Source organism: Diorhabda carinulata, chromosome X (assembly GCF_026250575.1).
Source record: "Diorhabda carinulata isolate Delta chromosome X, icDioCari1.1, whole genome shotgun sequence".
Lineage (NCBI taxonomy): Eukaryota > Metazoa > Arthropoda > Insecta > Coleoptera > Chrysomelidae > Diorhabda > Diorhabda carinulata.
This window is the reverse complement of record NC_079472.1, coordinates 33,006,126-33,033,272: the sequence shown is the minus strand read 5'-3', so window position 1 is coordinate 33,033,272 and position 27,147 is coordinate 33,006,126. Positions and strand designations below refer to the sequence as shown.

At 31.2% G+C, this 27,147-nt stretch overlaps 4 protein-coding genes across 7 annotated transcripts in view; 2 read left to right on the top strand and 2 right to left on the bottom strand.

Moving 5' to 3' along the window:
• LOC130901446 (helicase domino) overlaps positions 1–15,072 on the bottom strand; it is a 31,080-nt gene extending 16,008 nt beyond the window's left edge. For 2 of the 3 annotated variants that reach the window (XM_057812853.1, XM_057812854.1), the window contains exons 1-13: positions 14,668–14,912; positions 13,879–14,057; positions 9,293–11,005; positions 7,981–8,471; positions 7,672–7,858; positions 6,260–6,396; positions 4,421–4,607; positions 3,742–4,081; positions 2,199–2,393; positions 1,640–1,770; positions 1,406–1,558; positions 660–1,043; positions 36–299 (exon numbers count right to left, since the gene is read on the bottom strand). In XM_057812853.1, the coding sequence (XP_057668836.1) occupies positions 36–299; positions 660–1,043; positions 1,406–1,558; positions 1,640–1,770; positions 2,199–2,393; positions 3,742–4,081; positions 4,421–4,607; positions 6,260–6,396; positions 7,672–7,858; positions 7,981–8,471; positions 9,293–11,005; positions 13,879–14,046 (4,350 nt within the window). In that variant the 5' untranslated portion in view covers positions 14,047–14,057; positions 14,668–14,912. Of the gene's footprint in view, positions 1–35; positions 300–659; positions 1,044–1,405; positions 1,559–1,639; positions 1,771–2,198; positions 2,394–3,741; positions 4,082–4,420; positions 4,608–6,259; positions 6,397–7,671; positions 7,859–7,980; positions 8,472–9,292; positions 11,006–13,878; positions 14,058–14,667 lie in introns of all 3 variants that reach the window. The other variant, XM_057812852.1, reaches the window with a different exon arrangement.
• Positions 15,073–16,034: 962 nt separating this feature from the next.
• LOC130901463 (DNA repair protein RAD51 homolog 4-like) lies at positions 16,035–17,300 on the top strand. The gene is made up of 4 exons (XM_057812880.1): positions 16,035–16,282; positions 16,334–16,449; positions 16,503–16,704; positions 16,759–17,300. Exons 1-4 carry the CDS (start codon positions 16,139–16,141, stop codon positions 17,224–17,226), a joined length of 930 nt encoding a protein of 309 aa, XP_057668863.1. The 5' UTR covers positions 16,035–16,138; the 3' UTR covers positions 17,227–17,300.
• Positions 17,301–18,321: 1,021 nt separating this feature from the next.
• LOC130901466 (zinc finger CCCH domain-containing protein 8) lies at positions 18,322–20,308 on the bottom strand. Of its 2 annotated transcripts, none has more exons than XM_057812887.1 (3): positions 20,067–20,308; positions 18,706–19,009; positions 18,322–18,649 (listed from the first exon to the last, which is right to left on the bottom strand). In XM_057812887.1, the coding sequence occupies exons 1-3, from the start codon at positions 20,144–20,146 to the stop codon at positions 18,440–18,442; spliced, it is 594 nt and encodes a 197-aa protein (XP_057668870.1). In that variant the 5' UTR covers positions 20,147–20,308; the 3' UTR covers positions 18,322–18,439. The 2 variants fall into 2 exon arrangements, with proteins under 2 accessions (XP_057668870.1, XP_057668871.1); XM_057812888.1 differs by having other exon boundaries at positions 18,706–19,025; positions 20,067–20,296.
• Positions 20,309–20,502: 194 nt separating this feature from the next.
• LOC130901462 (protein-tyrosine sulfotransferase) overlaps positions 20,503–27,147 on the top strand; it is a 98,730-nt gene continuing 92,085 nt past the window's right edge. The window contains exon 1 of the mRNA XM_057812879.1: positions 20,503–20,696. The gene's annotated coding sequence lies outside the window, so the exon portion shown is untranslated. The remainder of the gene's footprint in view (positions 20,697–27,147) is intronic.

The window sequence follows — 27,147 nt, the reverse complement described above, 5'->3', positions numbered from 1 at the left end:
TCTGATTCAATTTAGTTTATAAGATATTTACTTACCTGTCTTTGATCCACTCGGGTTGTACCATCTAATCTAAGATATATATGTCCGTGGTAGTTCAAGAATGCCTCTAGAACGTCCAACATCTTAGTCATCTGGGTGAAGATTAACACACGATGACCATCCAGTTTCAATTTTCTAAGTAGAATGTCTAACGTTTGTAATTTTCCACAATCATATTGGATTAGTCTTGGATCAGGAAATTGCGTTACCATAGCAGAGGCAATACTGTGTAGAGGTGTAGCAGGTTTCGAAAATAGTTTCTGAAATTAGAAAAGTTTATGCTTAAACATAAAAAGTGAATGGAAAGTATAGTACTAGTAGTCGACTATCTTATAAGGACAATTTATTATACCCATTCCGTCCCGTCTGGTCCAAAATAGTAATTAGAAAGCTATTTAGACCCAAATTTATCTTCAGATTAAAAATGATAGTTATCTGAAGTTGTTATTTATGTTATTATAATCTTTCTCCCCCTATAATTTGAATCAAAACATCGTCAAAATATAAACGGACGTGAAAATAAATATAAGTGCAGTAATATTAATTGTATCCACGTTGTTAGTAATTTTTTTATATTATATAATATAGGGACCATTGTAACTTATAATAAAACAAAATACCTGTAGAAGCTGCTTATCCTGTTTTTGGCCCCAATATTTGCTCGGTGGCGGATGCCACACTCGCAATTCAGGTTCGGCAGCTTTTACGGCAGGTACATATAATATAAAACGATCGAAAATTTCTTTCAAACTTTCCAATCTCATTTCGGGATTATATAGAATATCTTTTAAACAATCTGTCGGTTCTGTAGATTTTTTACAATATAAAGTGTTCAAACAATGTATGTGGCCACCACCCCATGGGTTTATCTTGTTAGGAGTGAAAATTTTGACGGCGTCTTGGAAATCTCTGCCATACAAAGGTAATGCTGAACATCGGATATTGTTGATGCGGCACATTAGGGCCAGCCTATTTTTACGTTCTCCTTTTGGATCTTCTTCATTCTAAAAAAGTTTTCACAATTAATAAGTGGTATGACCTATGAACTAATTTTTTTTGTTCACAATCATTTTTTAATTAGAATTGCATAAATGGTTATCACTACTGAAAAGAGACTGCATTATTGCAATGTTGCAAGGTTCTAGATGGTTTTCAACAATGAAAGTAAACGTGCTGGCCACTGCGTTTGTATAGCATAGTTGCAAAAGTTGTACAACTATTAGTTGTAAACTGATCGTCTATGCTATTTCAATAAAAAAATAAATATAATTAGTAGAACAGCAAAAAAATGATAAGCAGTGTTTAAAATATATCCACAAAAGTTCAAACCTTTTCGAGTTGAGGTATTTTTATACAAAATACTTACTATTAAATCTAAATTTTTGTCATCATTATTCCACCGAACATCCAGGTTATTTTGTTTAGAATAAAGTTTACCTATATAATCATTTCCTACTGGAGTTCTGACTCCTTTTACTTTATTTTCTTCACTTTTTACAATAGCAATTGAATTTGAATTCTGAAAAAGAAAATAGTGAATGTTAATATCCCATCCATATAGCACACAAGTTTCTTCAATTAATTATCAGTGGACACTTACAGACGTAGTCGTTGTCGTAAAAGTAGGGGATGTAGTGATGGATGTAAACTGAAACTTGACGAAAGCCTTGGTGACAGCATTCCCTATGGTTGCAACAGGTTGTTTGGATAAGAATGTCAATTTTTGACCACCTGAAACGAAATTATGATAGTGTTTTAGTCTACGATTTGCCACTTTATCTAATAATTAGAGATTTCCCAATTTAAAATTTTCTAATGTGGAATACACAATTAAAATCGATTTGAAAAAATGTTTGCAACAATTTTACAGTACAAAACTAATTCAAAGTTTGACTGCCTAAAGAAGTTGCAATTTAATATCCTTTCTATTAATTAAGGTTAAATTGACTTGTTTTAACCCCCTTGGATATAGAAAGGTTTTCTAACAAGTAATTTAGATTTAAAAAAAAAAAAATCAGAAATCAAATAGAACCTTCTTTAGCTACCATTACTGTTTAAATATTTCTCAACCCTTATATACAAACAAACTTTTGAAAACTCTAGAAAAAAATAAAATGTACTTGTAAAACTTGTAAAAATGAATTTGTTGGAATAATTACCTGGTGTTGATGTTACTGGAATATTCCCAGTTATATTTGGATTTGATGTTAGGAGTAAATGTTTGCCCGTTGAAGTTTGTACTAATTGCGCAAAACTTGCTGAAATTTTGTCTTGCGGTTTTAAAACAGACGTCACGCTAACCGGTGTACCGATTTGTCCAGTTGTCCCTTGTGATATGTTCACTACTGGAATTGCTAAAATACACAGAGGCTAGTTAAGCCAAAATTCATTAAAGTGATTTTCTTTTGTTATATCAGTATGTATTAATATTTAATTTCAGATTCCTTGATTAGATTAATATAACCAACAAAGCAATTTAAAAGCAAACAGCTACATACAACTGACATTGAGACTCCAGACCCAACAATTTTAAGAAAATAAGAAAAAATAGGGAACAGATTATGCAAAAAAACTCATCAAAATATGTAGCAAGGTTTCTAGATAGTTTCCAATAATATAATTTGAAAACATGCTGGCCACTGCATTAATATAGCATAGTTGCAAAAGTTATACAACTATAATCATTGTAAACTGATCGACTATGCAATTTTACAGATTGTTACAAAAACAACATAAATTAAATACAACTAGAAATGACAGTCAATGTATCAATTACATAGTTTTTCAATTGATAATAATAACAATAATCATAATTAATTAAAATAAAATGAGAAAACTTGTACAAGTAATTACATTTGCATATAAATAGGCACAACTCTATAAATAATTAAATCTCAAAAAAAGTCCTACAACATGAATTGTCTTTAATGAACTGTCAATTCAGTCCAACAGACTATCAACTGAGGTCCTTTCGATTATTGTATTAAAAAATTATGTTTTAACAAAAAATAATGAACTGTTAGTAGTACATAAAAAAAATTAATCAAAATAATTTTTATAAGATTGTTGAAGGTACTGTCATCTTTGACAAATTTCTTAGTTAATGACTGTTTTTAATTAACTTATTTGAGGAATTTAAAATAAAGTCCACGAATTAACTGTATAAATCAATATTAATAATTTACTGATCAGAAGTTTAATTAGAAAGATATGTAACTTTAACAGTATTGAATATTTAAACAAGTAAAGAGCCGCGTTATGCGATCGAGTTCGTGGTTACTAGCTTTATTGATTGACGAACTACTATTTTTTAATCATGATTTCTTTCTAGAAAGAGTTGAATGATCATCTTTAAAATATTTCTTTAATGGGAGAAACAGAGGTAATTAAAAAGGATCTTAAGCAGAATAGGTCGGCATCTCATTAACGTTAAGTTTTACAATTAATGCAAATATTTTTTACAAAAATTGACAACTATACAGTATGAAACAATGATTAGTTAAAATACTTTAGTCAAGAGGATATTATAAACTAACTCATTCACAAGAAAAATTCTCTAAAATAAAAATTAAATGAGAAATGCTTAAAAATTTACAAATTATGTCTTCATATAGGCATTAGAATATGGTAAAGGTTATAAAATAGGTATTAGGATATTTGGAGTTGTAATTAAGTTCTAATTGATTAAAAAATTTCACTTACTTTTCAAAATACCCTGTTGATTGACTAGTTGTACCCCAGATACTTTCACCTTCACATTAGGTTGAGTGTAACCTTTAAGTTGAAGAGGTGGTGGTTGGCTTGAAACTGGAACATTTTTTTTATCACTTTTCTCTTCGTTTGCTGTATTAGACACTTTAGATGGTAACACTCGCATCGCTAATTTACAAGGCGGACAAGGGGGCGGAATTTTATTGGACTCTTCGTCTAGTTCCAAAAGTTTTTTAGAATTTCTCGATTGCCTCATTCGATAACATTGATAGGAACCAAAGTGGATTTCTTGCATTATCAGTAGCAGATTTAGTGCTTGGAGATTTACATGCTGGAAAAGATATTGAATCAGTCAATATATAATAGATGATTAAGTTGTTTGAACAGGCCAAAAATTTAGTTCCTATTAGCTCAATAATACACCTTTGATTTTATGATTGAGTATAATCGAAAAAGTTTCTTGTATTGCAGCTGCTGGTTAAACAAAAGTGTGTTTAAAATGCATAGCCAAACAGTAGGCTACAGTTACCGATTGTTGAAAATGTTTTCATCAAATAATTTGTATCCTAAATTTTTCTATGAGAATTTCAATCTTATCCCTTATTACCACCCTTAAGACCAAATATTTTGAGATATTGAGGAAAACATATTAACATTCAATATTACTTACTTTTGAATGGTCATAATCAATAGCAGAGTATACAATGGATGGAATATGTAACCTTATACCTTCACATTGAAAAGGCGATGTTGTCGGTCTTACTTCGAATAAATTTGGATGGTTGCATACCTTTCTTAATTGCATTAAAACATTTATTACACTCAATAGATTTCCGCTAGCCAAAGTTTCTTTTGTTCTAAAAGAAACAATCAGTTGAAATTATTTGTGTATGTACTGAGATAACGAAATTAACATTTTGATACGTGGTGAACAAATATGTGATTCAAATACTGATCAAAAACGTTAACAGTTATAATTAAGGCTATAGGCCACCGTAAAGGTCGAACAAAAGAGGCTTTTTGAGGATTTCTTTTCATAAATACTATAAAATAAATCGAAATAACAGAAACGCGATTCTATTGTACTCTCCTTTTTTTAAGGGTCTTGACTGAACAGTTCCTGTAATTTTTTTAATCATAATGAGCTAATAAATTTTTTTGACCATTTATAATAAATGCTATTTTTGCTTAAATAGTGCACTTATAAAGTCTAATTGTCAGATAATTGTTAATAACAAATAAACTATAATATATAAAGAAAAAAGTGTACTTTGAAAGATAATGTATTTTTTAAGATATATTCAAAATTTTAATTCAATAGGTTGAGCTATGCGTCCAGTCAACCTAAAAAATGCAGTACAGTTCCGCGAATACAGAAACCATGAATAGGGAATGGTAATTTATATGGTATTATTGGGGATACGTTCCTAGGTAACAAAATAAAAAACCAAAAGTATATAAAAAAATCAATTTAATTGAACATTCTGATTAATTATCCTGCTGCTTAGGCAATGGTTTGAAAAATTTTGTAATTCTCTCTTGCTTGGCAGCTTTTAAAAGCTCCTTCAATTCAGAATGATACGCAGCAGTCACACTAGCAATTTGCCTATTAGAAATAAGACTTTGTTCCAATGTTCATAAATAAATCGGAAAGTTCATTGGAGATTCTTAAACTTTCACTAAGATTTTTTAAATTAAATGTTAATGTTTTCAGTGCTTGTTAAAGCCTCTTCTTCAATGGGGATGTGTATTCAACATTTCCTCCAAGTCTGTTTCGGTCAAATCTTCATCTTGCGATTCAAGCAATTTCTGAATGTCCACTTGATTCTATTTGTTCGAACCCATCTCGTCCTATTTCTTTAACGATTTTGGTTATGTTTGCAGTCACATTTTGAAATTGCACAAATTCTTCGTCATTTTTCGCAGTTAGAGCAGGCCACAGGATGACTTCAGTTCTTCCAATAATTCCTTTATATTTACTATGCATTTTGCTATGTCAAATTTCTTCCAATATTCCAAAACATTCATATCATGATTACATTATACGGCGTTTGCAGAGAATATTGGGTTGGATACCTAATGGAATCCTTTTATTATTATGTAAGTACTTATTAGATCCGCGAATGAAGATATTTTTAGCCGCGAATACAGGAATTTTTTAAATCCGCGAATAGTGAAAAGGCGAATGAAAGAAGCGCGAATAGTGAAAACGCAAATGAAGGAAGCCCCAATAGTAAAAACGCATTTAAAAAGGAAGCGCGAATAGTGAAAACACAAAAGAAGCGAATGATGAAATCGCGAATGGAGAGAGGAAAATTATGAATAATTATGCAGTTCCTTTAATCTGCGATACTGAAAACCGACTACTTGCCATAATTTTTGAGGGAGCCATTTAAAATAAAAAATAGACTTTTCGAAAATTCTAGGATGGCCTAAAGCCTTCAATTTTCGATAAATACATGAATTATTCTTTCAAGTCATAGTATAATACAATCATTATTATACTCACTTTGCTCTCGACATGTAGTCATCGTATAAATACCTTTGCCTTTTCGATAATCTACACATAACCACGTGTTCATACTTTTTTGGCATTTGTTTTTCGACTTCGCTTTTCAATCGCCGCAATAGAAATGGTCTTAAAACCTGAAAAACAAAGCAAACCAAAAAAATGTTAATATCGAAAAAAGTCTAAAATGACAGATTTTCGTTTCAAGAATTAATATCAGACAAATGCCTCAATAATATCATTATCAGGTTTGAGTTGAATGGATCTCTCACCATCAAAAATGGTAAGTTATCATCACAAAACATTATAAAAACGCTAAATTCAATAAATTTAAAATATACGACGACTTGCTAAACTTACACCTCACTGTCATTTCATATTATTCCAGTCCAGTAATCCAATCGAGTGCTGGACTGTTATAATATCTTCCACATTAATCTAGTCGTTCAAAATCTGTAAGTGTTAAAATATCCAAGTGATATCCCACAAACACACATGTTCAATGTACACAGAAAAAAACTGAAGAATTTGTTTTCAGTCAATTTCTTCTTTAGGAATTATCTATACAACTCGACCAAAAAACAAAATGCGTGTTTACTGTATAATCAAACAGGGTATTCACCATTCACACTACTCTCAACTGGACTAGATTGATCACTAGAATGATACATTCCTCTATAGGTTCACATTCCAACCATGGATAGGTTGAGTAATGTTTATATAGGACGAATTCTTGTCTAAACTTTGTTATAAATTGAAGAAACATTTGTTGTAGTTGTTTAGGAAGAAAAAATATTGTGAGAAACCATAAATTTAGGTGATTGATGGAGAAAAGGGAAGGTTTTAAATTCGGTGGCGTGAAGTACCAGAATATGCAGTCAAAAATATCATCAATAACTGTCTTGGGAGTTTATTAATTGTTGATTCATATTTCTTTCTTGAAAACCATACACAATGCAGTAATTTTCTTCTCAACACCGTTTCTGTTTGCCAATGTATTAGACTCATTATAGAACGGGAGGGATTGAACCAAGTTCGTTCGCGATTTTCTGATTCCTGTCTTCAGGAGTACTTAAAGAGTATAGAAAGTATATAAAACTTGATAGGAATCAGAAAATGGATCCATTTTTTTCCAAAGAAAATCTCATTTTACTAGGAAAATGTCAATGGAAATCCAAGGATTTTTCCAGGAGCCCAAGTATTCTCTTTACTCTTTCAGTACTTCCAAAACGCAGGAATCAAAAAATCAATCACTGGTCTCATCACTCTCGGTTTATTTATTTTTAATTGAACACTGTACATGTGAAGTATTTTTGATTTCTGTCAAAGTACATTTCTTCTAAATGGACCACAAGCAAATAAAACTCTTCACTCACAGAAGTCACAAAATTTCTGCGTTTGTCTCATCTTACCTTATGCAATCTCTTGATAATGCTTTCATTGTATTCCGAATTGCCTTCAATCATACCTGTCACTGGATTTGAAAACCACTCTTTGAATTCTCTATGAGATTGAAATACATTTGGCATTAAAAAATGCATAAGTGACCACAATTCCATGAGGTTGTTTTGTAAAGGAGTACCAGTCAATAGAAGACGTCTAAAACAAAATTTACTGCATCATAAAAGCAACTAATCTGACACAAATACATTTAAAACTGAATACAACCAAATGTTCTATGGATATAGGAATTAAACGCGATTTAAATAGTAAATACTTACTGCTGGGTTTGAAAGTTCAAGAGCAGCTGCCATCTTTGCGACTTAAAATTCTTAATATTCTGAGCTTCATCCAGAATCAAATATTTCCATTTTTTCCTTCTAAAACTCTGGTGGTCTTGAATAACCAATTTGTAAGAAGTAATACAAATATGAAAAGCATTAGGTTTAGTCCATCCAATCCTTTTGAATTTTCTCTCTTTCTGGGTACCATAATAAGTTAGAATTTTGAATGCGGGACACCACTTTTTACATTCCATTTCCCAATTCAACATCACAGATGTAGGAACAACAATCAGATGCGGTCCCCAATTTTCTTTCTCGCACGCTAGATGAGCTAGAAGGGCTATTGTTTGGATGGTTTTACCTAAACCCATTTCATCTGCTAAGATGCCGTTAAGTTTTCTTTCAAACATCGTTACTAACCAATCCAGACCTATATGTTGATACTCTCTCAAAGAATATTTTAACAAGAATGGGATGTTTGTAGAAACCTAAAAAAACCTGTGTTACAGTACAAATATATAGGAGTAATGTTTAAAAAAATATATAATTGAAGAGTGTCAGACAAATGCCTCAATGGTCTTCATTGTAGAATTTGAGTTGAATGGATCTCAATTCTTCTGATATTTGAATCATCATGTTATTTTTATAGATGAAAATGTAGTTTAAAGTAAAAACAGATGAAGATTTGTAATTCAAAATCACAATAAACCAATTGCTAAAAGTTTTAAAGAAATTTTGCTAATAATTGAATTATTCCTTCACAAGATATAACAAGATTTATCTCTGTTTTTTCAATGTTTCGTGTAGTAGGATGGTACAGTTAAAGAACAATTTGTAAGATTGTGCAATGTACAGGTATCAAATGAAAATGGCCGTTTTGATTATATTCTATATTTTAACTGTAAAACTTCACAATGACACAATTTATATGCTCAAATAAATCAACAATTAAAAGCTAATTAGCATTCTATCAATACATACACATTTTAATTGTAAAAAACTGTAACCACACCTTTTATGATAATTTTATAATGGAGGAAAATTTACAATAAACAATCTTAAGAAGAGATAACAAAAATTAATGGCAGATGAAAAATATAAAGAACAAAGAGAATGCAGATATCAAAATAAACAAATAAATAATAGATCAGGTTCTGTATTCAATTAAAGATAATAATGGAAACAAAGGTTTCCATTCTTAGAGATAAGTATATGAAATCCAATATGCCACACTCCTACTTACCTAATAAGCTGAATCAGTTAGAACATTGTCTAAATAAATTATAAATTTATATTTCGTATTACTTACATTCGTAGATGATAATGTGTTTCCTTTTGGTTGTATACTTTCAGCTATAGCAGCAGCATCATTGATGAGGTCATCTTTTGTATCTGTTTCAGTCTTTATTTCTCCCTCTTTTTGAGAATCTTCCACTAAAAGTTTCAGTTCGTCATGTTCACCCTGAGGTACAATTTCTGAGACTTTTGTTTCATCATCCTCGCTCTCTTCTTCGGTCTCCTCGACGTCGTCTTCTTTGGATGAATCTGATTCTTCAGACGGTTCTTTTTCGTCTAAATCTGTTTTTGATGATTCCTTTTTAGAATCGACATCGTCGTCAGACTCTTCTGAATCGCTTAATCGTATTTTGTCTCGGTTTAAAAGGTAATTTTTTAAAAAATCGTCTTCTAACAAGTCATCTAACTCCATCTGAGATTCTTTTTGTAACGCTTCGATTTCTTCTTTGTGACCTTCGTTGCCTAAAGCTTCTTCCCGAGCTATTGTTTCCTCATCATCTTCATCACTCTGTAGATCAGGATCAAATTCAGTATCTGAATGCGCTCGTGACACTGACCTTGAAGGAACTGAACTGGGTGGTTCTACTGATTTATTCATGCCCTCTGCAAGTAACTGGGAATACTTCTCAGTTTGATCCACTATAAAACTCAGCTGTTGATCTAGAGCCTTTTTCCGTTTCTCTTCGAGAATTGTATTTTGTTTGTACTCTACTAATTTCTCTACATTGTTCCAGAAATTTTTTATTTCTTTCGAGCAAAATGCTGCAATCCTTCGAAGATTCTGCTCATGTGCTTTTTCTGCTTTTTGAGCAGCAAGTGCTTTATCTTGGAAATATTTCTGTACCATTCTGGCACATTTCTTTGCAGCGGCTTTCTTCCATTTACGTTCCTGCGCAAAATCAGCTGCCAACCAGACCATTTCTTCAAGTAAAAAGTCCCAATGTGCTTTTGTTCTCGGCATTTCTTGCACTTTTGGTAGCCTTTTTTCAGACCACAAACCTTCCTTTTGTAAATCTGATATTCGCTGAACTACATAAGCTTCTTGCTTTGCTTTCTCTACTATCATTTCTTGGCTAGTACTATTTGTATTAGATACAGATTTCATTTTGACAGATACTGATTTCGGTGTAGAATGGTTACTATGGCTTTCAGATGTCGTTACTATAGGGGAACTGGTCTGAACAGGGTGGCTTTGAGAAATACCAGGTAGAGAGCTAGCTGCTGTAGCAGATGGTGTACTGAGTGTTGTTTGTGGTATGGTAACGCTAGGAACTGGTTCTGGATAATCTCTAGGATCAATGGCATGTTCCTTTAGGTAAGTCAGATAAGCTTGAGTTTTAGGCCTCTTGGCGAATTGGTACAAATCGAGAATATTATTTCCTGTTTCTAAGTAAAAAGCCTCCAGTAGATGTTCATTATACTTTTCTTTTACCAATTTTGAACGAACGATGCGATGATTCATCACATGTTGCAACTTGGAAGCGTAAGTATCTTTCTTTTCGCCAGAGGAAGGCAACGGCCTTTTTAAAGGCCTTGTAATTTGAACATTATTACTAGAACTTTCTCCTGAAGAAAACATATTATTCAAGTGCGAGTTTAATCGAGATTTAGTGAGAACATCAACTATTGATTGGTGGGCCACGCTCGGTCTCACGGGAGATGTTTGTCCGATTCTGGATGGACTGATGCTAATCAGACGAGTAACATTACTGTTTCCGGACGTTATCTTAAAAACAAATGAAAAACTTATTGTAACAATTGGAATCAATCAATTTATTTTTTAAAAAATGTATTAAAATCAGACAAATGCCTCAATGGTCTTCATTTGCAGAATTTGAGTTGAATGGATCTCAATTCTTCTGACAGGTAACTCATCATTACAAAAATTTTATATTATATCAATCAGTTTAATCAAATAATTAAAATCAACATCTCACTTTACATGAGTAACAGATTCAGTTGAGACTATATACTCTTCAATATTCTAATTAAACCATAATTTTGGAGACAAACATTTTTTAGTTAGTTTAGTCTATTTTTAGTGGGGTATTAGATTATTTCAAAGGCGACTCATTAACCCCAACTACACACACTGGAGTATTTCAGACCCCAGCAGATATTTATGTGCCAGTCAAACAGATACAAACCGTCAAAATAATGTAAAGGTATGTTCCAGGTTAATGTTTTGAAATGACTAACAGAAATTGGTAAAATTATTATAGCAGGTTCTATAAAACCCACGTCAAACCTTGAAATGTTTTTCAAGAGTCAAAAGCTGTTCATATGTGATATTGACAAAATAAATTTCATTAGTCATTCATAATAAAATATATTCCCAAATTTCATATTTTTGTTACTTTCCTAATGTCTGTATAAAAGCAGTACTATTGAAATTTGACATTACAGGGAACACAATATGAATCTCTCTTTTTTTATCCAAGAATAACAATAAACACTAACATATTTGAATTAGTTTAGTATTTGGCATGTTGTAAATAAATCAAAATTTTTCTTGAAAAAAATTATATGACAAGCATTTTATTGGTAAAACATTGGGAAATTAATGATGTCATTATATTCTTTTTAGAATAATCCTTTTCTTATTCTGCATTAACTGGTTTGATATTCGATATAATTTATAGAATACCATCAATATTAAAAATGTGAGTGTGAAAAAAAAATGGCTTAGGAACAAGCCACAGAAGTTTTCAATGATTCTACCTAAACATTAATTTTAATATCCTCAATGAAATTTATAATAAATAGATCTAAAATACTACAGTTACCTATGCTTAAAATGTCAGCGATGTTTAAAAGTAGCGAGTAGTTTTGTTTAAGTAGTAACTGTAATAAATTGTTTCTTTGTGACTGTAATTGCTGCATCCAAAAAAAAATGTGATTGACATCAGCTAAGAACTATCATCACTGGTACAGGCTGATGATTGTATGGTAGCCGGCTTGATAATATGAGTGGTATATCTCCCATGACTAGGGTTCACTCTAAATCTACTTTCCAAATAAAATTTCAGAGTTGTCTGATAAAAATATAGATTGGAAGTGAGGGTTAGTACGATAAATATGGAAATATGTGTTAATTGAGGTGCGTGCAACGTTATCCCAGTGTTTATGCCAGGATATGTACATTTTATCTTTTAGTGAATTAATCACGTTTTCCTGTATATACTTTACAAAAAATTCCATTTAATACTGAATATTTTGCTAATTGATCAGCGTTTTCATTCCCAATATTCTAATTATGACCTTTAACACAAAAAAATGTCAAACTCAAATTTAATAATATATGCCAAGACAAAATAGGGTTTCCAATGTTGATATAGTATATGTACAAGATTTATCAGGTAATCTGAGTTGCAAAGATATATTTTGTATGTATACGGCACATCCAACTCCATCCCTTGTCTTAAGACCCATCAGTATATATTATTGTCTTGTCAGGAAACTCTGCTAGTATGGAGTTTGACAAGATTGAATTGATGCGGCTAGATTCCATATAATTGGGGATTATGACTGTGTACTTGATAAGGCATGTTATATATCAATAGAGTTCTGTTGGTTCTATATACATTATTGAATTCAATGATGGCTTCTGGAAGTAGAGGTGTCACTTTAATTCTCCTTTATAGACTTGTGAGGTTATCCATGGAAATTCTACATAAATTGTTTATCATGTCTGCCCTGAGGGTAAAAATAAAGGTGTTTTGACACATTCTGCCAATAATGCATTTGTTCTCTAGTGGAAATGATATTGCCCGGTCAATCATTCTAATGCATTTGAATTGAATACAATCTATATGCTATAATTTTGTATTACTACTCAATCCATAAAAACAAAATATCTATAATCTATATCTATTATATTGATATTGGTTTTTAATTGTAATTTATTCAATCATAATTTTCCTTCTTCCTTCATTAGATAAATGGAACATGGATTAAAATAATTGTCAATACTGTTTGGATGGATTTTATTCAATAAGAAATTAATGATGAAAACAAAAACCTGTTGCTTTGTATTATGATCATGCATTAGATCACATCACATCAAAAACTCACAACATTCACCAAACTTTTTTCCTATTACTAACAGTAAATGAAATGGAATTCCAAATACCACCATTAAATGTGTAACCAGAACTGAAATGCAGACTGGTAAAGAAATTTGACAACACCACTACTATTAATTTTATCTAACTTTCAACAATGTTTTGGACCTTTAAAAAAAGTTTCAGGTTTATAGTGAAAAAAAATAATGCAACAAATTAGTTTTCTGCTGATAGTTCAGTGCTAATTCAGTCGAAAGTTTCATGCAACAGAGAATGTGCCAAAGAAAACCCACAAGACCTCAATAACCTTTGTCGCTTAAACAAGATTTGCAATTAGGTTTACCTTAATTTTGCATAAATGTTTATCAAAGCAATCACATAATCAATATTTAATCAACTGTCAAAAATTCAAATATTTAATTTAATTGGCAATTTTACAATTTTTCTACGTTATTTTGCCAAAGTTATATATTATAAGCATACCAGCACTAGAATAATATTAGAAATCAGAAAAATAGTTGAAAAAATTACACACCTGTGCTAAAGCTGGCATACCATGTGGTTGATTTGTTAGCACATACTGTCCACTTACAACCCTTACGGTCGCACTACTAGCAGCAGGGCGCTCTGCCATGGCTCGAAGGCCTTGGCCTTCTCTCGGGGGCAGAGCACCCTGCCCTACCCCCGGAGTTTCGTCACTCATCTTTGAAATGTCTGAAAGATAAATAACTTCGTACATCACCTATTTTCTGATTATTATCTTGATACTATTTTTATCAGATTCGATTTATACAATTTTCAACTCAAATGTTTTTAAAAACAGACATTGTAAAATAATTATTCATATAGGAAATGTATATAACGAAGCAATTACATTCAAGGTGCTACTAGGCGTAAACAAACATCCAAACTTGAAAGATTATTTGCTGACGTAATGATGACAAAATTAAAATTCCCTCAAATTTGGCGGTAAACATTAAAATAAAAATTTACAATAAATTTTAAGTGATTCCAAAAACTCAATGTCTATTATAAAAAAAATATTATATAAAACACAAAAATCGATAGGTTAAATTCATGACGTAAAATTATATTGACTAGTTTACATTTTTATCTTGGATGAGTAAACGAGCTAGATAATACTCAAACATTGAAAAATTTTCGTCACAAAATATACTGAACATAATGTATAAATCAACACAAAAAAAAGTTGTTATGTACTAACAATCAAAACATATACAATTAATTTTACAAATATACAAAGTTTTAACAAAGAAAATTTCAGAGACGCCATCTTGAGACTATCAAGACCGTCGATACTTACCATCATGTAATCACAAAATATTCACGTAAAAGTTAGTCATCCGATTGGAAAAATATAACTATTAGTTTAATTAAGCTTTAAAGTACAATTAGGTACTTCACGTAACTTGAAAATTGAAAGATATACTGGTTTTAACCATTTTACACGTTCAACATTAACGACGCATTAGCTTTACATGACATGGCGACACAATATCCCATTCCTTGAAAAGATGTCTAACCAGTCCAATCTGCAACGCCTAGTGAAAATTAATGATACACATGCGCGAAGTTGGTAGTGTCCATGCGCAAATCAATCGAGAGGAACTTTGCCCAGGATTGACAGGTGTTGCCAGCTTAATAAAAATATTCCTAAGAAAGTATTATTTTTAAATCATAAAAGTATATTATTACGTATAAGTTTGTTTCCAAAATCTGATAAATAATAACTATAAAAGAAAAAATGATTAGTAATTTGTTTAAAAATTTGAATTTGATTAATTTTCTACAATCGAATTAATGACCAACACAGCACAGTCCATAATCAGATGTTGCCAAATACTACTTTAATTAATGACATCGCACATGTTTTCAAACTGAAAATTGTATATAAAGCGAAATTGTAGAATTTAAACTAATCACAATTTTCTTTGAATTTGTTAGTATTTTGTATTAGATATAACAGTTTGATTTATAGCTGAAATATTTTGTCAAAACTTAAGAATATTTTATTTCTATTATGCAATTATCAATACAATGATTAGTTTCTTCAATTTCATGGAAGACAACCACTAATATTAATCAGGCACTTTAGAGAATTTTATTATCGCCGATATTAATAATTCAAATAGTCTGTAGTCCGAATTCATTGGCTACATATTTTATTGGTGGTTGGTTTATGGTTACTTGCACCTTTCTAGAGATGGGCTTAACCAATTGTTTGTTGTACTTTTATTTCGGTTTATATAAAACTCTGAATTCACTACACATTTTTAATTTGAGTTATAAGAAACTATTCATTAAAAGCTACTTTAATGAGTTCCAGATGAGGATTGAAGTAATTTCAAGATTAATTAAAAAATAAAGTAATTTTAGGATAGTAACAGGAAAAATGTGTCTAATTATTCGAATAAGGGAAATATATTTATCTAAGTTCATTCAAAGTTAGTCAACTATTATTTTATATATACATATGTTGTAATTTCGTCTAGATTTTTCATGAAAAATCAGTTTAAAATAACAGGTAAAAAATGACGTTTAGATCTATTTCAGACCTGAAATCAACACGATTTATATTGAAAAATCATTTATTGTATTGGTACGTTATCCACTTACTTACCCATCTCTATATTTGTTATTTATGGTTTTTTATTAGGTATGTTCTGATGTAAGAATGTAAGATACGAAGCGTTTTTAGTATTCAAACGCAAACAATGATTTGCACACTTCACATTTAAATTGATACAAAGTTTTTGATTTGTATTTTTAATACAATGGACGATTTGTCGGCCAGTTTGCACACTTATTTGAATACGGATATTTTGAAACTCTTGAATGAAGCTCAAATTATTACTGTAATAGATTTTATGAATTGCGAAACTAAGAAGATTGAGAAGATAACTTCTTTAGCACTTAAGGTAGATAACAAAGTATTAAAATTCTTAACACATGTAATAAATATTTTAAAGGAAATTTTAGAAATTAGAAAGGAGCTTTTGAAAAAGTATTCTCGATTAAGAAGCGCATTTGATTGTTATCAAAACATTTTACACGAATTTGCAATAATTCCTACAGGTGTTGAAAAGTAATTCAATTAAAAAAAAACAAATTAATAAATTGTACAAATTGAGTTTTTAGGTTGGATTTATTATTGGAAGGAGGCTTGTTTACAGGGAATATATATGAGATATGTGGATTACCAGCGTCAGGAAAAACTTTATTTTGTTTAACTTTGATTAAAAATGTAGCTCTGACTTCTCCTGACGAAATAATTTATTTAGATACAAAATGTGATTTTTTAGGATTAAAAATGAAACAGATGTTATCATCTTTGAACAAGGTTCAATTGATATTTATTTGAAATGATATTTTAGTGTAAACTGTATTTTTTTAGGAACATTTAATATCGACTATGAACAGAATAAAAGTCGCCAGAGTTTTTACAAAAAATGATTTTCTTGGTCATTTACTTACCCTGAAACATTCCATAGAAAGCGGATCATCTACTAAACTAATAATTATTGATTCTATAGCTACTTTATCATTTCAGTCCTCAAATCAAAACGATAATAATTCATTCCTTTCTTATATAGCCAGTATTTTGCATTATCTAACTAAAGAATACAATATTGTTTTTGTAATAACAAACTTGATAACTTTATGGAATGACGGAGATTTTAAAAATATAGATGTGATGAAAGAAAAGGTCACTTGTGGAAGTTATTGGTATGGAGTTCCTAATGCAAGAATTTCTTTGAAGAAGGAGAGAGGAGAATGCAAAATAACTCTAGTTAAAGCAGTGAAATTCGTCCCAAATATTAATTCCTGTTGTATTAAATATACCGATCAAGGATTTGTTTAATCAATTATTGTTAGAAGTTTTATTTCATTTTGTAAATCGATATATTTTTGATATATAATTGTGATTTTATTGTACATTTGTTTTATTGAAAAAGATTTGTCATGTTTTATTGTCTATTCCTACCTTGAGAAGATTCTAATAGCGCTATTTTTTAAAATAGCAAAAATTTGTTCCTAATGAATATATTTTGAGGGGAGATTTACATGAAAAAAAAAGAGTTTTTCAATATGAAACTAATTGCATTCAATCAGTGGTAGATCTAGAAGCTAGTGAGCCTCAAGATAAATATATTTGCGGGCTCCTAACTTATCCCTTGTCTATTCAATGGAGTCAGAGTGCCTTATGGTTATATTTGAGATTTCCTGGATTTCAAGGTTTGTTTTACTATAAAAACCAAGGTTTCCAATATAAAGAGAGTTGGCCCCTACCTTACCTCTTGTTTATTCTAAAAGTACTTGGACATTTTTCATAGGTAGATTGAGTATGATGTAAAAAGTAAGAAAATAAAATAAAAACATTTCGCATTTGGAATTAGAACTAATACAAAAACAGTATCATAACAAAAAATAAAACGCCTGTGAAGATTTCCGGATACTCTGGAACTGGAAGGCGAGCTGAGGATGAACTAGGGCAACTTTGATGTGGGGCACTATAGATAGGATATTTAACTGCCATATTTTGACAAAAATTTGGTTTTTCTAGATTAGTTGAGGTGTTTGCTATATGCAGACTACCTCAGCATTATAAAGTTGCTGTAGATTGGAGAAATTAGAATCAACGAAACAGATTGGAGAACTTGAAAAATCGATAAAATAGTGGGCAATGAATACATCGCCCGATTGATTAGCCCCCAGAGGTTTAGATGGAGCACTTTCCTAAGAGAATCACAAATGCCAAAAATATGCAGACTCTCTTCACAAAGACTTATAAACAGTGAATGTGGGAGGATGAGGAATGTTGGTGAAGAACAGATTAATTTGGAGGCGAATTGTCGAAAAGGCCAAGATATGGGTATGAAAAACACTAATTAAAACACATCAAATAAGTTTCATCAATGTGTGAGTGTTTTAATGTGATACAATTAAAGAAACAATATACTTGATTGATATTTATTTACAGTAGAACACAATCTCCATTTTTTAAGCCATCAAAGTGCTTGTATCTTATAGACTTTAAAATTTGTACTTGATAATAATTTAATCTCAATTTTGCACTAAGTCTTTTGATCTAAATACTGTTTCATAATTTTTTTACCAGGGATTAATCCTTGTGTTAATCCTGGTCTCTTCCTTTTCTGTTTATTCTTTGTATTTCCTTCTTCATTGTCAGATCTTTCATCAGTTGTTTTAACAGGTTTTGATTTCATTCCACTGAGAATATTTTCACAAACAATGGAATTATTAATTGTAACTGCTTTTTCAACCTGCAATAAGAAAAAAAAAGTGTATTTGATTATAAACTTTCTCAGAATTATGATACCTCTATTTGGTCTTTTGTCTTTTGGATATCTGAATCATGTGCGTATTTACATTTATGTCCAAATCTACATCTGCCTTTTCTATAATTCCAACAAATTTTCTTGCCGTTTATAATAACCGTATTGTCTTTTGCATCTACCATTTTCACATGCTTTTCCAAAATGGCTTCTTTTGCATTTTCTGCTTCTACAAATGGGTTTTTGAAAACCGAAGTCTTTGATAATTCATTTTGTGAATCATTAGAGGCTCCAAAAGTAGGTGTAGGTAGTTTAGTTTTGATGTTAACTTGCGATTTCTTTATTTGGCTAAAACATATGACAGCTGACCCATTTTTTACAAAATTGTGAGTAATTAAATTTAAAGGGATTAATGAAAAATAAAAATTGAAAATAGTGTAATTAAAAACTTGAGTCATGCAAAATAAAATGAGTTATGGTGTATATTTTAGGGCAATGTGTTAACAGTTACTAATTATCAAGTTTTTCTTATTGTGAATCATCCAAAAGTGAACATAGATTACTAATAGAACATTTTGTGATTTTTTTCAATAAAAACTTGAATCCAAATATATTAAAACTAGTTATGATGTATATTTTAAGGTAATGTGTTACTTATCAACAACTTTTTCTCATCCTGAATAATTGAAAAGTAAATATAGATAGAAATTAAACGTTTTTTGATTTTTTTATATAAAAACTTGAATCCAAGCAAATTGAAATGTGTTATGGTGTAATGGCAATGTGTTAACTTTTACTTATTATCAACTTTTTGTTATTGTGTATAATCAAAAAGTGAATATAGATACAAATAGAACTTTTTTTGATATTTTTACAAAAAAACAAATCCAAGCAAATTAAAACGTGTTATGGTGTATATTTTAGGTGTTTACTGTTACTTATTATCAACTTTTTCTTATAGTGAATAATTGATAGGTAAATATAGATAGAAATAATACTTTTTTGATATTTTTATATAAAAACTTGAATCCAAGCAAATTAAAGGAGCTATGTAGTATATTTTAGGTGTTTATTGTTATTTATTATCAACTTTTTCTTATTGTGAATTATTGAAAAGTGAATATAGATAAAAATCAAACATTTTGTGATTTTTTTAATAAAAACTTGATTCCAAGCAAATCAAAATGAGTTCTGATGTATTTTTAGAGAATTTTCATACTTTCGCTTTGATATTATTGGCATATTATACTTCTATATTCGCTTCCACTTTTCATTATTTAATTTTTAACTTTTTATTCTGTCGAGTTTTATTTAATTTACGTTCCCTAATGAAAAAGTGAACTAAACTTATCCATCTTTAGAAACACCTGTGGGTAAATAGATTTGAAATTATAAACGTACTTACATATTTTCTCCTTCCGAATCACTAATTGAAGAACTAGACGAGCTAGAACTTGATGAATCATAATCTGGGACCAAGGACATGTTTATACACAAAATAATTAATATTGCATTTATTAATATCTTGTTTACAATCCCACCATCAATCTCGTCAATATATCAACTACGTTCTCAATTTGACCTCTTTTTCAGCTGTCATCTGTCAGCAAATATTACAATTTATCAGGATAGTAGAATGATATATCATTAGATTTGAATCTATTTGAAATCAATAAATCTGCATTTCATCATATTTACGCTATTTTTGATACATTTTTGATCTTAGATATTTGAAAAAACTTTTTTATTCACTATTATGTTACCAACTAAGAACGAACTATTCTATTCTATTTCACTACTGTCAATTGTCAACAGGTATTGTCATTTTCAAAAAGCCAGAAAGCAGATGACTTCGGTGTGTAGAGGTACATTTTCGCTCATCCTCTGATACGATCATCGTGTGCGTGAAAGTTTCGTGTTTACGAAAATCGAGAAGGGAATAATTGGTGTAAAAGTAGAATATAACGTATAAAAAATATGTGTTAAAGTGATTATAATCAAGCCTATGGTCTAGTTTAGTGTCCTCTTTATTGTGGTACGTACAGTTTCATATTTTTTCTAAGAATGTCAATGTTTACTTTCTAGTTGTACGGTTTTTCCTATATTTTAACTTATTAATTTCATTATTGTTTAAATAACGCTTCTCTATAACTGTAAATTATTATAATACATGAAAATTTTTAATGAAATCGCAAAATATTGCTTATGTTGGCATTTTTTAAATATAATTGACAAATTAATATATAAATATTGTTTATTTTTATTTGTTATTACATTCTAGTATAATATTTGCAAATTAAAAATGATAGCTTAATTTTTATTCTTTATCAAAACCAATTAAATTGGTCTAATTTTAATGTTATTTTCATGGGTCATTTAACAGATAATTTGGATTAGGTCACTATATTCTTTAATTATCGAAATTTAATGGTTACAAAAATATGACTGTTTTACATTTTATCTATAACTTTTCTTGATACCCACATATGTCCAATATTTTCTAGTACTGATATTCGTTAATTTAAAAATGTTTTTATTCACTTCTAAAGTGTTAAGTATGTTTAGGATTTACATCGGTGATAAAAATCTGTATATCAAAATGATGAACTGTATTTACTTCACTATTCTTTATTTACTTATGAACTAAATATAATTTCATTAGCCACTTAATCGCGCTAGTTATTCTAAAAATATTGAGAAAATTATCTTTAGAGTTTCATGAATCCAAAAATAAATTATACAATTAGAAAGTAGAAGAGTTATTATTATAAAAATTTTCATATATATTAATAATTTAGTTAAATTTCCAATTCCTTACACAATTTTAGTATAAATCGACTCGGAGAACTGAACGAATTTAATTTTAAGCCGAGAAGTGTCAAAAAATGTTTCTTTCGAATAAGACATTGTTTAGGTGGGATTTTTTCTATTCAATATATTTGAATTTCATTGAATTTGCGTATAAAATTGTTATTTATCTGATGCATTATGTATTTCAAGTACCTATATACTGCGTAATATAATAGGATTCATAAATATCTAAACGCAATTACGAGGTCGATCACATCGTAACACGTATGATAATTAGATGTAGATGTTTTGGAGTTGCCGCAATACCAAGTAAATATTCTATTCTATTCAAAGCGATTCTCACAAAAAACTAGAGCTAAAAAGTAATAAATTCACAATTATCATACTAATTAATATCTTGATAAACAATCCACGAAAGTCTGAGATACATGAACGTGCTCTGCCCGCTCTTTCCATGACCTACGTTGTAGTCTAAAACAGAGGATGGTTTCACTGGTAGCATTCAGTCCAACTCATATGTTATGTTATGATTACATCATACATTTTGAGCTCAAACTCTACAACTTTTAAATTGAATGATTTACGTAAGATTTTTCGATAAGTTTCGATTGAAAAAATGCTATATGGGAGATAATGCTAATTTAATTGACCAACTTGTGGAATCAATTTCAATATGATATGAAAGTTCATATGATTTTGATTCGATTTGGAAGCGCCCTCGTATGTACTGGATGAGCAACTAAAATCGGCCGTCGGCCATATCTCAGGTTCGGATTATATTGTGGTGTCTGGTTAGGTTGAAGGATAACGCTTACGTCTTATGCCGATGATTAATGTAACTAAAGATTTACCCCTATCCGGAATATAAGGTGGAAAATAGACATCTTCTACATCACCTGGTATATAATTACACACTTAATAACAATTTACGGTCACGTTCAATACATATAAACATATTAAATACATACGAATATCAACTATATACATTACTTCTATTTATATTTACTAGCGGACACGACAGACGTTGTCCTGCATAATATTTCACGCGATTAGAATATAAATTAAACAAAGTATGAAATGAAAGACAAATAATGTAATAATTTCATTATTATTTATTTTCTTTAAATCAGTAATGTTCGTTAAATTTGATCTTATCGCCAGATGATGAACAATATTTTTAGTCAATTCCCGAGGAGTATAAATCAATAAACCAGAAATTCATTCAAGTCGATCCAGCCGTTTAGTTGCAGTATCGATAAATAAAGTAGATACCGACTGCAGCGCCATCTGCCGGGTTGATTTGTGTATTTAAACCATCCAGGTTGTCACCTAAACGCCGTCAAAAAAATTCATTCAAATCGGTCCAGCCGTTTAGGAGGAGGTCAGTGACATACACACATGACTAATAATCTAAACTGTTTTCTTTCATGGTCTCTGTTTTTTATTATCTAAGATTAGTAGTGAAACAAATCTTTGTTTAATTGTTTGTTTACATAAATTCCCAAACTAAGTTTTAATTGTTTAATAATATTATGAACGTAATTTTGGTTTCTATCAACCTAGTCCTTGCGTCGGTTCAACTTAGTTCATATTGGCTTCTTATAACTTTCGGGCTTAATAACCACCACAGTATTATAGCTTAAGAAAAAAATATATAACATTAGTGGCCTCGAGAACCACGTCAAAATTATTTTCAGAATTTTAGATCCATCACTAGAGAACGTATTTGAAAATATAAAAAAAGTAAATTTTTTAAAAATTCACCTGATTCTGTGGAAGTTTATATGCGATAATCAAATTCTGCAATAACTTCTGCGCATTTTTTAATTGTAAATGTTTAGCCTATCTTTTCAAATAAAATGTGGGGGAGAGTGGGAACCTTTTTATGAAAAAGCGCCTGTAAGTCCGGATCTGCTTAACCGATTTTTATAAACTTGATGTTGTTCGGAAGAGCTTTTGTCCAGCAATTTAATTAGCAACGTGAATGCTAGAGGACGTTGCTAGGACCGCTTAAAGCGAGAGATCTTCCGATCTTCTTAAAATGCTCCAAATTTTCATTCCAAAACAGACAATTGTGGTTTAGATGAAAGAATCGTGGCTTAAATGGCAGAAAGAAGCTTTTTGGTAGTATGCAAGTGGATTGCCTCCAATAAACAATTTTTTACAAATTGTTATCTTCATTTTTTAGTTGTGGTTCATAGTTAGTGAAATAAATTTTCTTTTGGTGAGTCAGTCAGTGGTTTTTCATAATTATTACGTATAATTACGTAATACGCCTCGTTGCCAAATTGTTCAGTACTAGTATAAGTGATCTTGATAATATTAACTTGAAGCTGTCGAAATATTTTTACATATTTCTTATTATACTGTTTTTATAACCGTATAAATCTTTCTATTTTCTATTTCTATGAGGTCTGGTCGATTTTTTAATAATTATAAACCGCGATTAAAAAGATTATACGACTTATAACTTTTTACAATGCTGTTTTATTGAGAGAATTGAAATATCTTGTTAAAGATATCTTTCAATTAAAACAAAAATCAACAATAGTAACCCAGAATATGTTTTTTTTTGTTTGGAATTGCCGTTTATAAATTATGAAAAGCCCTAATCCAATTATCTAAATATTTAGACCGCTTTCATACCAAAATTATATTCTCGAGTCTCGTAAAAACGAGATCCTACCCCCGAACATTCATTATTTCGTTTATACGTAACGAATGCTTAGGGCACATGGATTTAATCGAAGAGAATTGAATTGAATTGAATCAATAATGAAGGTTGGCCCGGCTTGAGTTTTCTTCTTCAGAAAATGCACATCGAAAACTGGTCCGAATGAAAGGGGATACGACGAATCGGACGACGGAATCAATTATTTATGCTTTTGTTGGTCGCAGATCTGCACGTATCCCAAGAATTTAAATACATCGAAATTAGGGGTTTTCGCATTGCCGTTTTCGTCCTCTAGTGATTTCGAATTGTTTGTAGTTCGATCGAATTGTTCGTGATATAGTCCATTTTTATATACGAGAGAGATATAAATCTAATTTTTAATACAAAACTTGGTATAGTCATTTTAAATGTTATTACATCCAAATCCAAATATTTTCTAAATGTATCTGAAATAATAAAAGTTTTCGATCCTTTATTGGTCTGTACAGAACAATATAAAACTGTAAAAGATTATCATAAGATTTTTTTCATTGAGTATATTATTAACAGTTTAAATTTCATAGGGCCCCATATTTAATACTCGATTGTTTCAAATCATTCACATTTATGTAAAAGGGTTGATGATACGGTGGAATTAGTTAGTAGTAGGCATACGTTCAGGATTTCCAATCGTATACTTTCCTTGAGTTCATCTACTGTGAGGTCTAAGGAATCGCTCCGTTTCGGGATACCAAACGATTCGGGAAAATCTCATCAACAATATTCATGCTCAATTTTATTTTCGAAAAAGAATGAGCTTTTGATTACCAATGTGGACATGGCATACCAAACTATTACCTTGGCTGAGTGGGTTGTTGATGAAGTCGATTAAAGTTTCGATCACTGCAGTACCTGAAGTTTTGTTTGTTCACAAATCCCGAAATATGAAAACGTGCCTCGTCAATCATCTACAAACCGAGCACAAGATCCTCATTTTTTTCCACCATGCCCAAAAACGTTTCGCAGAAATGCCGTCGGGCAGCAAAATCGTTTTCGTTCAATACCTGAACCAATTGAATTTTGTAAGGGTGATGGTGCAAATTTAACTTCAAGATCTTTCGGACGGCACTCTGTCGACGCGCTGATCTTCTTCCTTCGCGCGTTCAACTGGTTGATTGTGATTATCTTTAAAATGAGTACGAAGACGGTGCCGAGCTGTTACATAGCCACCGGTTTGGTAAAACGATTTTACAGCAAACGTTCGGTGTTGCTTTAACCAGTGGAATGCTTGACAACTAACCTCTCCCATTTTCCACGTATCCATAGCTATGTAAAAAATGCGGAATTAACTGCCGCGCCCTGTATTAGAATCTCTTTTGACAACTTCGTTTACATACACTAATTACCGAGTTAAAGAAATCTGTAATATAAGCTGTAGATGATTAAAATCACCATAAGGATAGTTATGGATGATATTATTAATTTCAACAGTGTAGTATTTTTTCTACGTGAAGATTATTTAGCCTGCAGGCAACTCATTGAATCTTCTGTCACGATTCTGGTTTCCCATTTCTTGATTAAGAAAATTCAATTTCCAACTGGTAGACACTGAAAATTCGTTTCGTTATTTAATAGTAGCCGTTCCGCGATGCAGGTGCCGAATTATGTAATTACGTAGGTATTATGAAAAGACCGGAAAGTTATTTAGTAGAACTGCATCAGAATCAGTTATTCTCCCATTCCTTATAAGATTGTTATATTTAATTGGTTATGGCATTAAAATGATTATAATTTTCCATTGGGGCTCGATAAGTCGGTAATTCTTAGCTTCTGCCAAAACTCATATGTCATTTGACTCCCATCAAAACTTTAATGTTTGATAGATATCGATAGTCGACTACCTTGTTGCTAACATTAATGCAATGCGACGTTAGGGAGCTTCAGAACACTACTAGACTTACTAGAATCTCCATCATAACTAGTAGAAATCCGAAGTACAAGTTATTGAATGGTGACGTTCCAAAATCTGTTGTTATGGCCCCTCCACACTCTCGCGAGAATCTCGCTGAGAATTTCGTGGAAATTCTCGTAATAGTGAGAACTTCTTATGGGTACACACTCTCACAAAGATCTCACTACAATTCTCACTACAGTTCTCTGCTCAAAAAAGCAGGGTCCACACTATGCCGCGGTAGGCCGGGCGGATTGACCCGGGTGGGCTAAGCCGGGCGGGTACGTTCGGGCCGGCACGACGTCCACACCGAAAACGAAGCCGACCGGGTTATTTCTACCTACATTATAGTTTCAACACCAAGACTGGTGACTTCGTTGAAGAGTACTTTTTAGAAGTTTTTTTAAAGTGTCCTTAAAGTGTTAGTGTTTTCAAAATGAGTACCGACTATGACGTCGCTATGTCAGCCATGGCTGTGGTGATATTCGCTTTTAATCAGCCCCCAAAAAGACGTCAAAGAAGATTTTGGATTCGCCCAAGCCTTAGGAGCGAATTAATGAAAGATTTAATTTTGGATGAAGAAGACCTGGTCATTCCACTCCATCACTTAAAATGAACAATAAAAAAAACCCACTTAAACAAACTGAGTCGAAAATAAAATAATTCGTCTAGTTCGGTCGGACGTTTAATTTTAACTGAAGCCGCTCGGGGCCGCTCGGCACGTCCCCACTCTATATTTTTGTTCGGCTCGGCTTCCTTTGATCTGTATCTACTTTATGCGGATCGGGATCGGCACGGCCCGGGCCGGCATTTTCTAACCCGGCAAAGCCGCCCGGGGCGTCTACATCAACGCGGCTTAGGCCGCCCGAGTCAGCCCGCTCGGCCTACCCCGGCATGGTGTGGACCCTGCTTAACGATGGACGCTGAAGTGGCTAAAAAAGAAGATGGCGGATGACAAGAATTCATCGTAATAGAACAATGAGAGTACTTTTTGAAAGGCGAGTCTGTTATCTTATCATATTCATTAATTAATAATTAATTAGACGATTCCACGCATCAAGGTTTTTAGTT

Excerpts from the sequence above, each read along its gene's own strand:
- LOC130901463 (XM_057812880.1), top strand. The coding sequence starts at position 16,139 with ATGGACGATTTGTCGGCCAGTTTGCACACTTATTTGAATACGGATATT. Across the intron at positions 16,450-16,502 it reads ATTCCTACAGGTGTTGAAAA|GTTGGATTTATTATTGGAAG; the intron begins GTAATTCAATTA and ends TTGAGTTTTTAG. Across the intron at positions 16,705-16,758 it reads TGTTATCATCTTTGAACAAG|GAACATTTAATATCGACTAT; the intron begins GTTCAATTGATA and ends GTATTTTTTTAG.
- LOC130901466 (XM_057812887.1), bottom strand. The coding sequence starts at position 20,146 with ATGTCCTTGGTCCCAGATTATGATTCATCAAGTTCTAGCTCGTCTAGT. Across the intron at positions 19,010-20,066 it reads GATTCGGAAGGAGAAAATAT|CCAAATAAAGAAATCGCAAG; the intron begins GTAAGTACGTTT and ends CATATGTTTTAG. Across the intron at positions 18,650-18,705 it reads AGACAAAAGACCAAATAGAG|GTTGAAAAAGCAGTTACAAT; the intron begins GTATCATAATTC and ends TTCTTATTGCAG.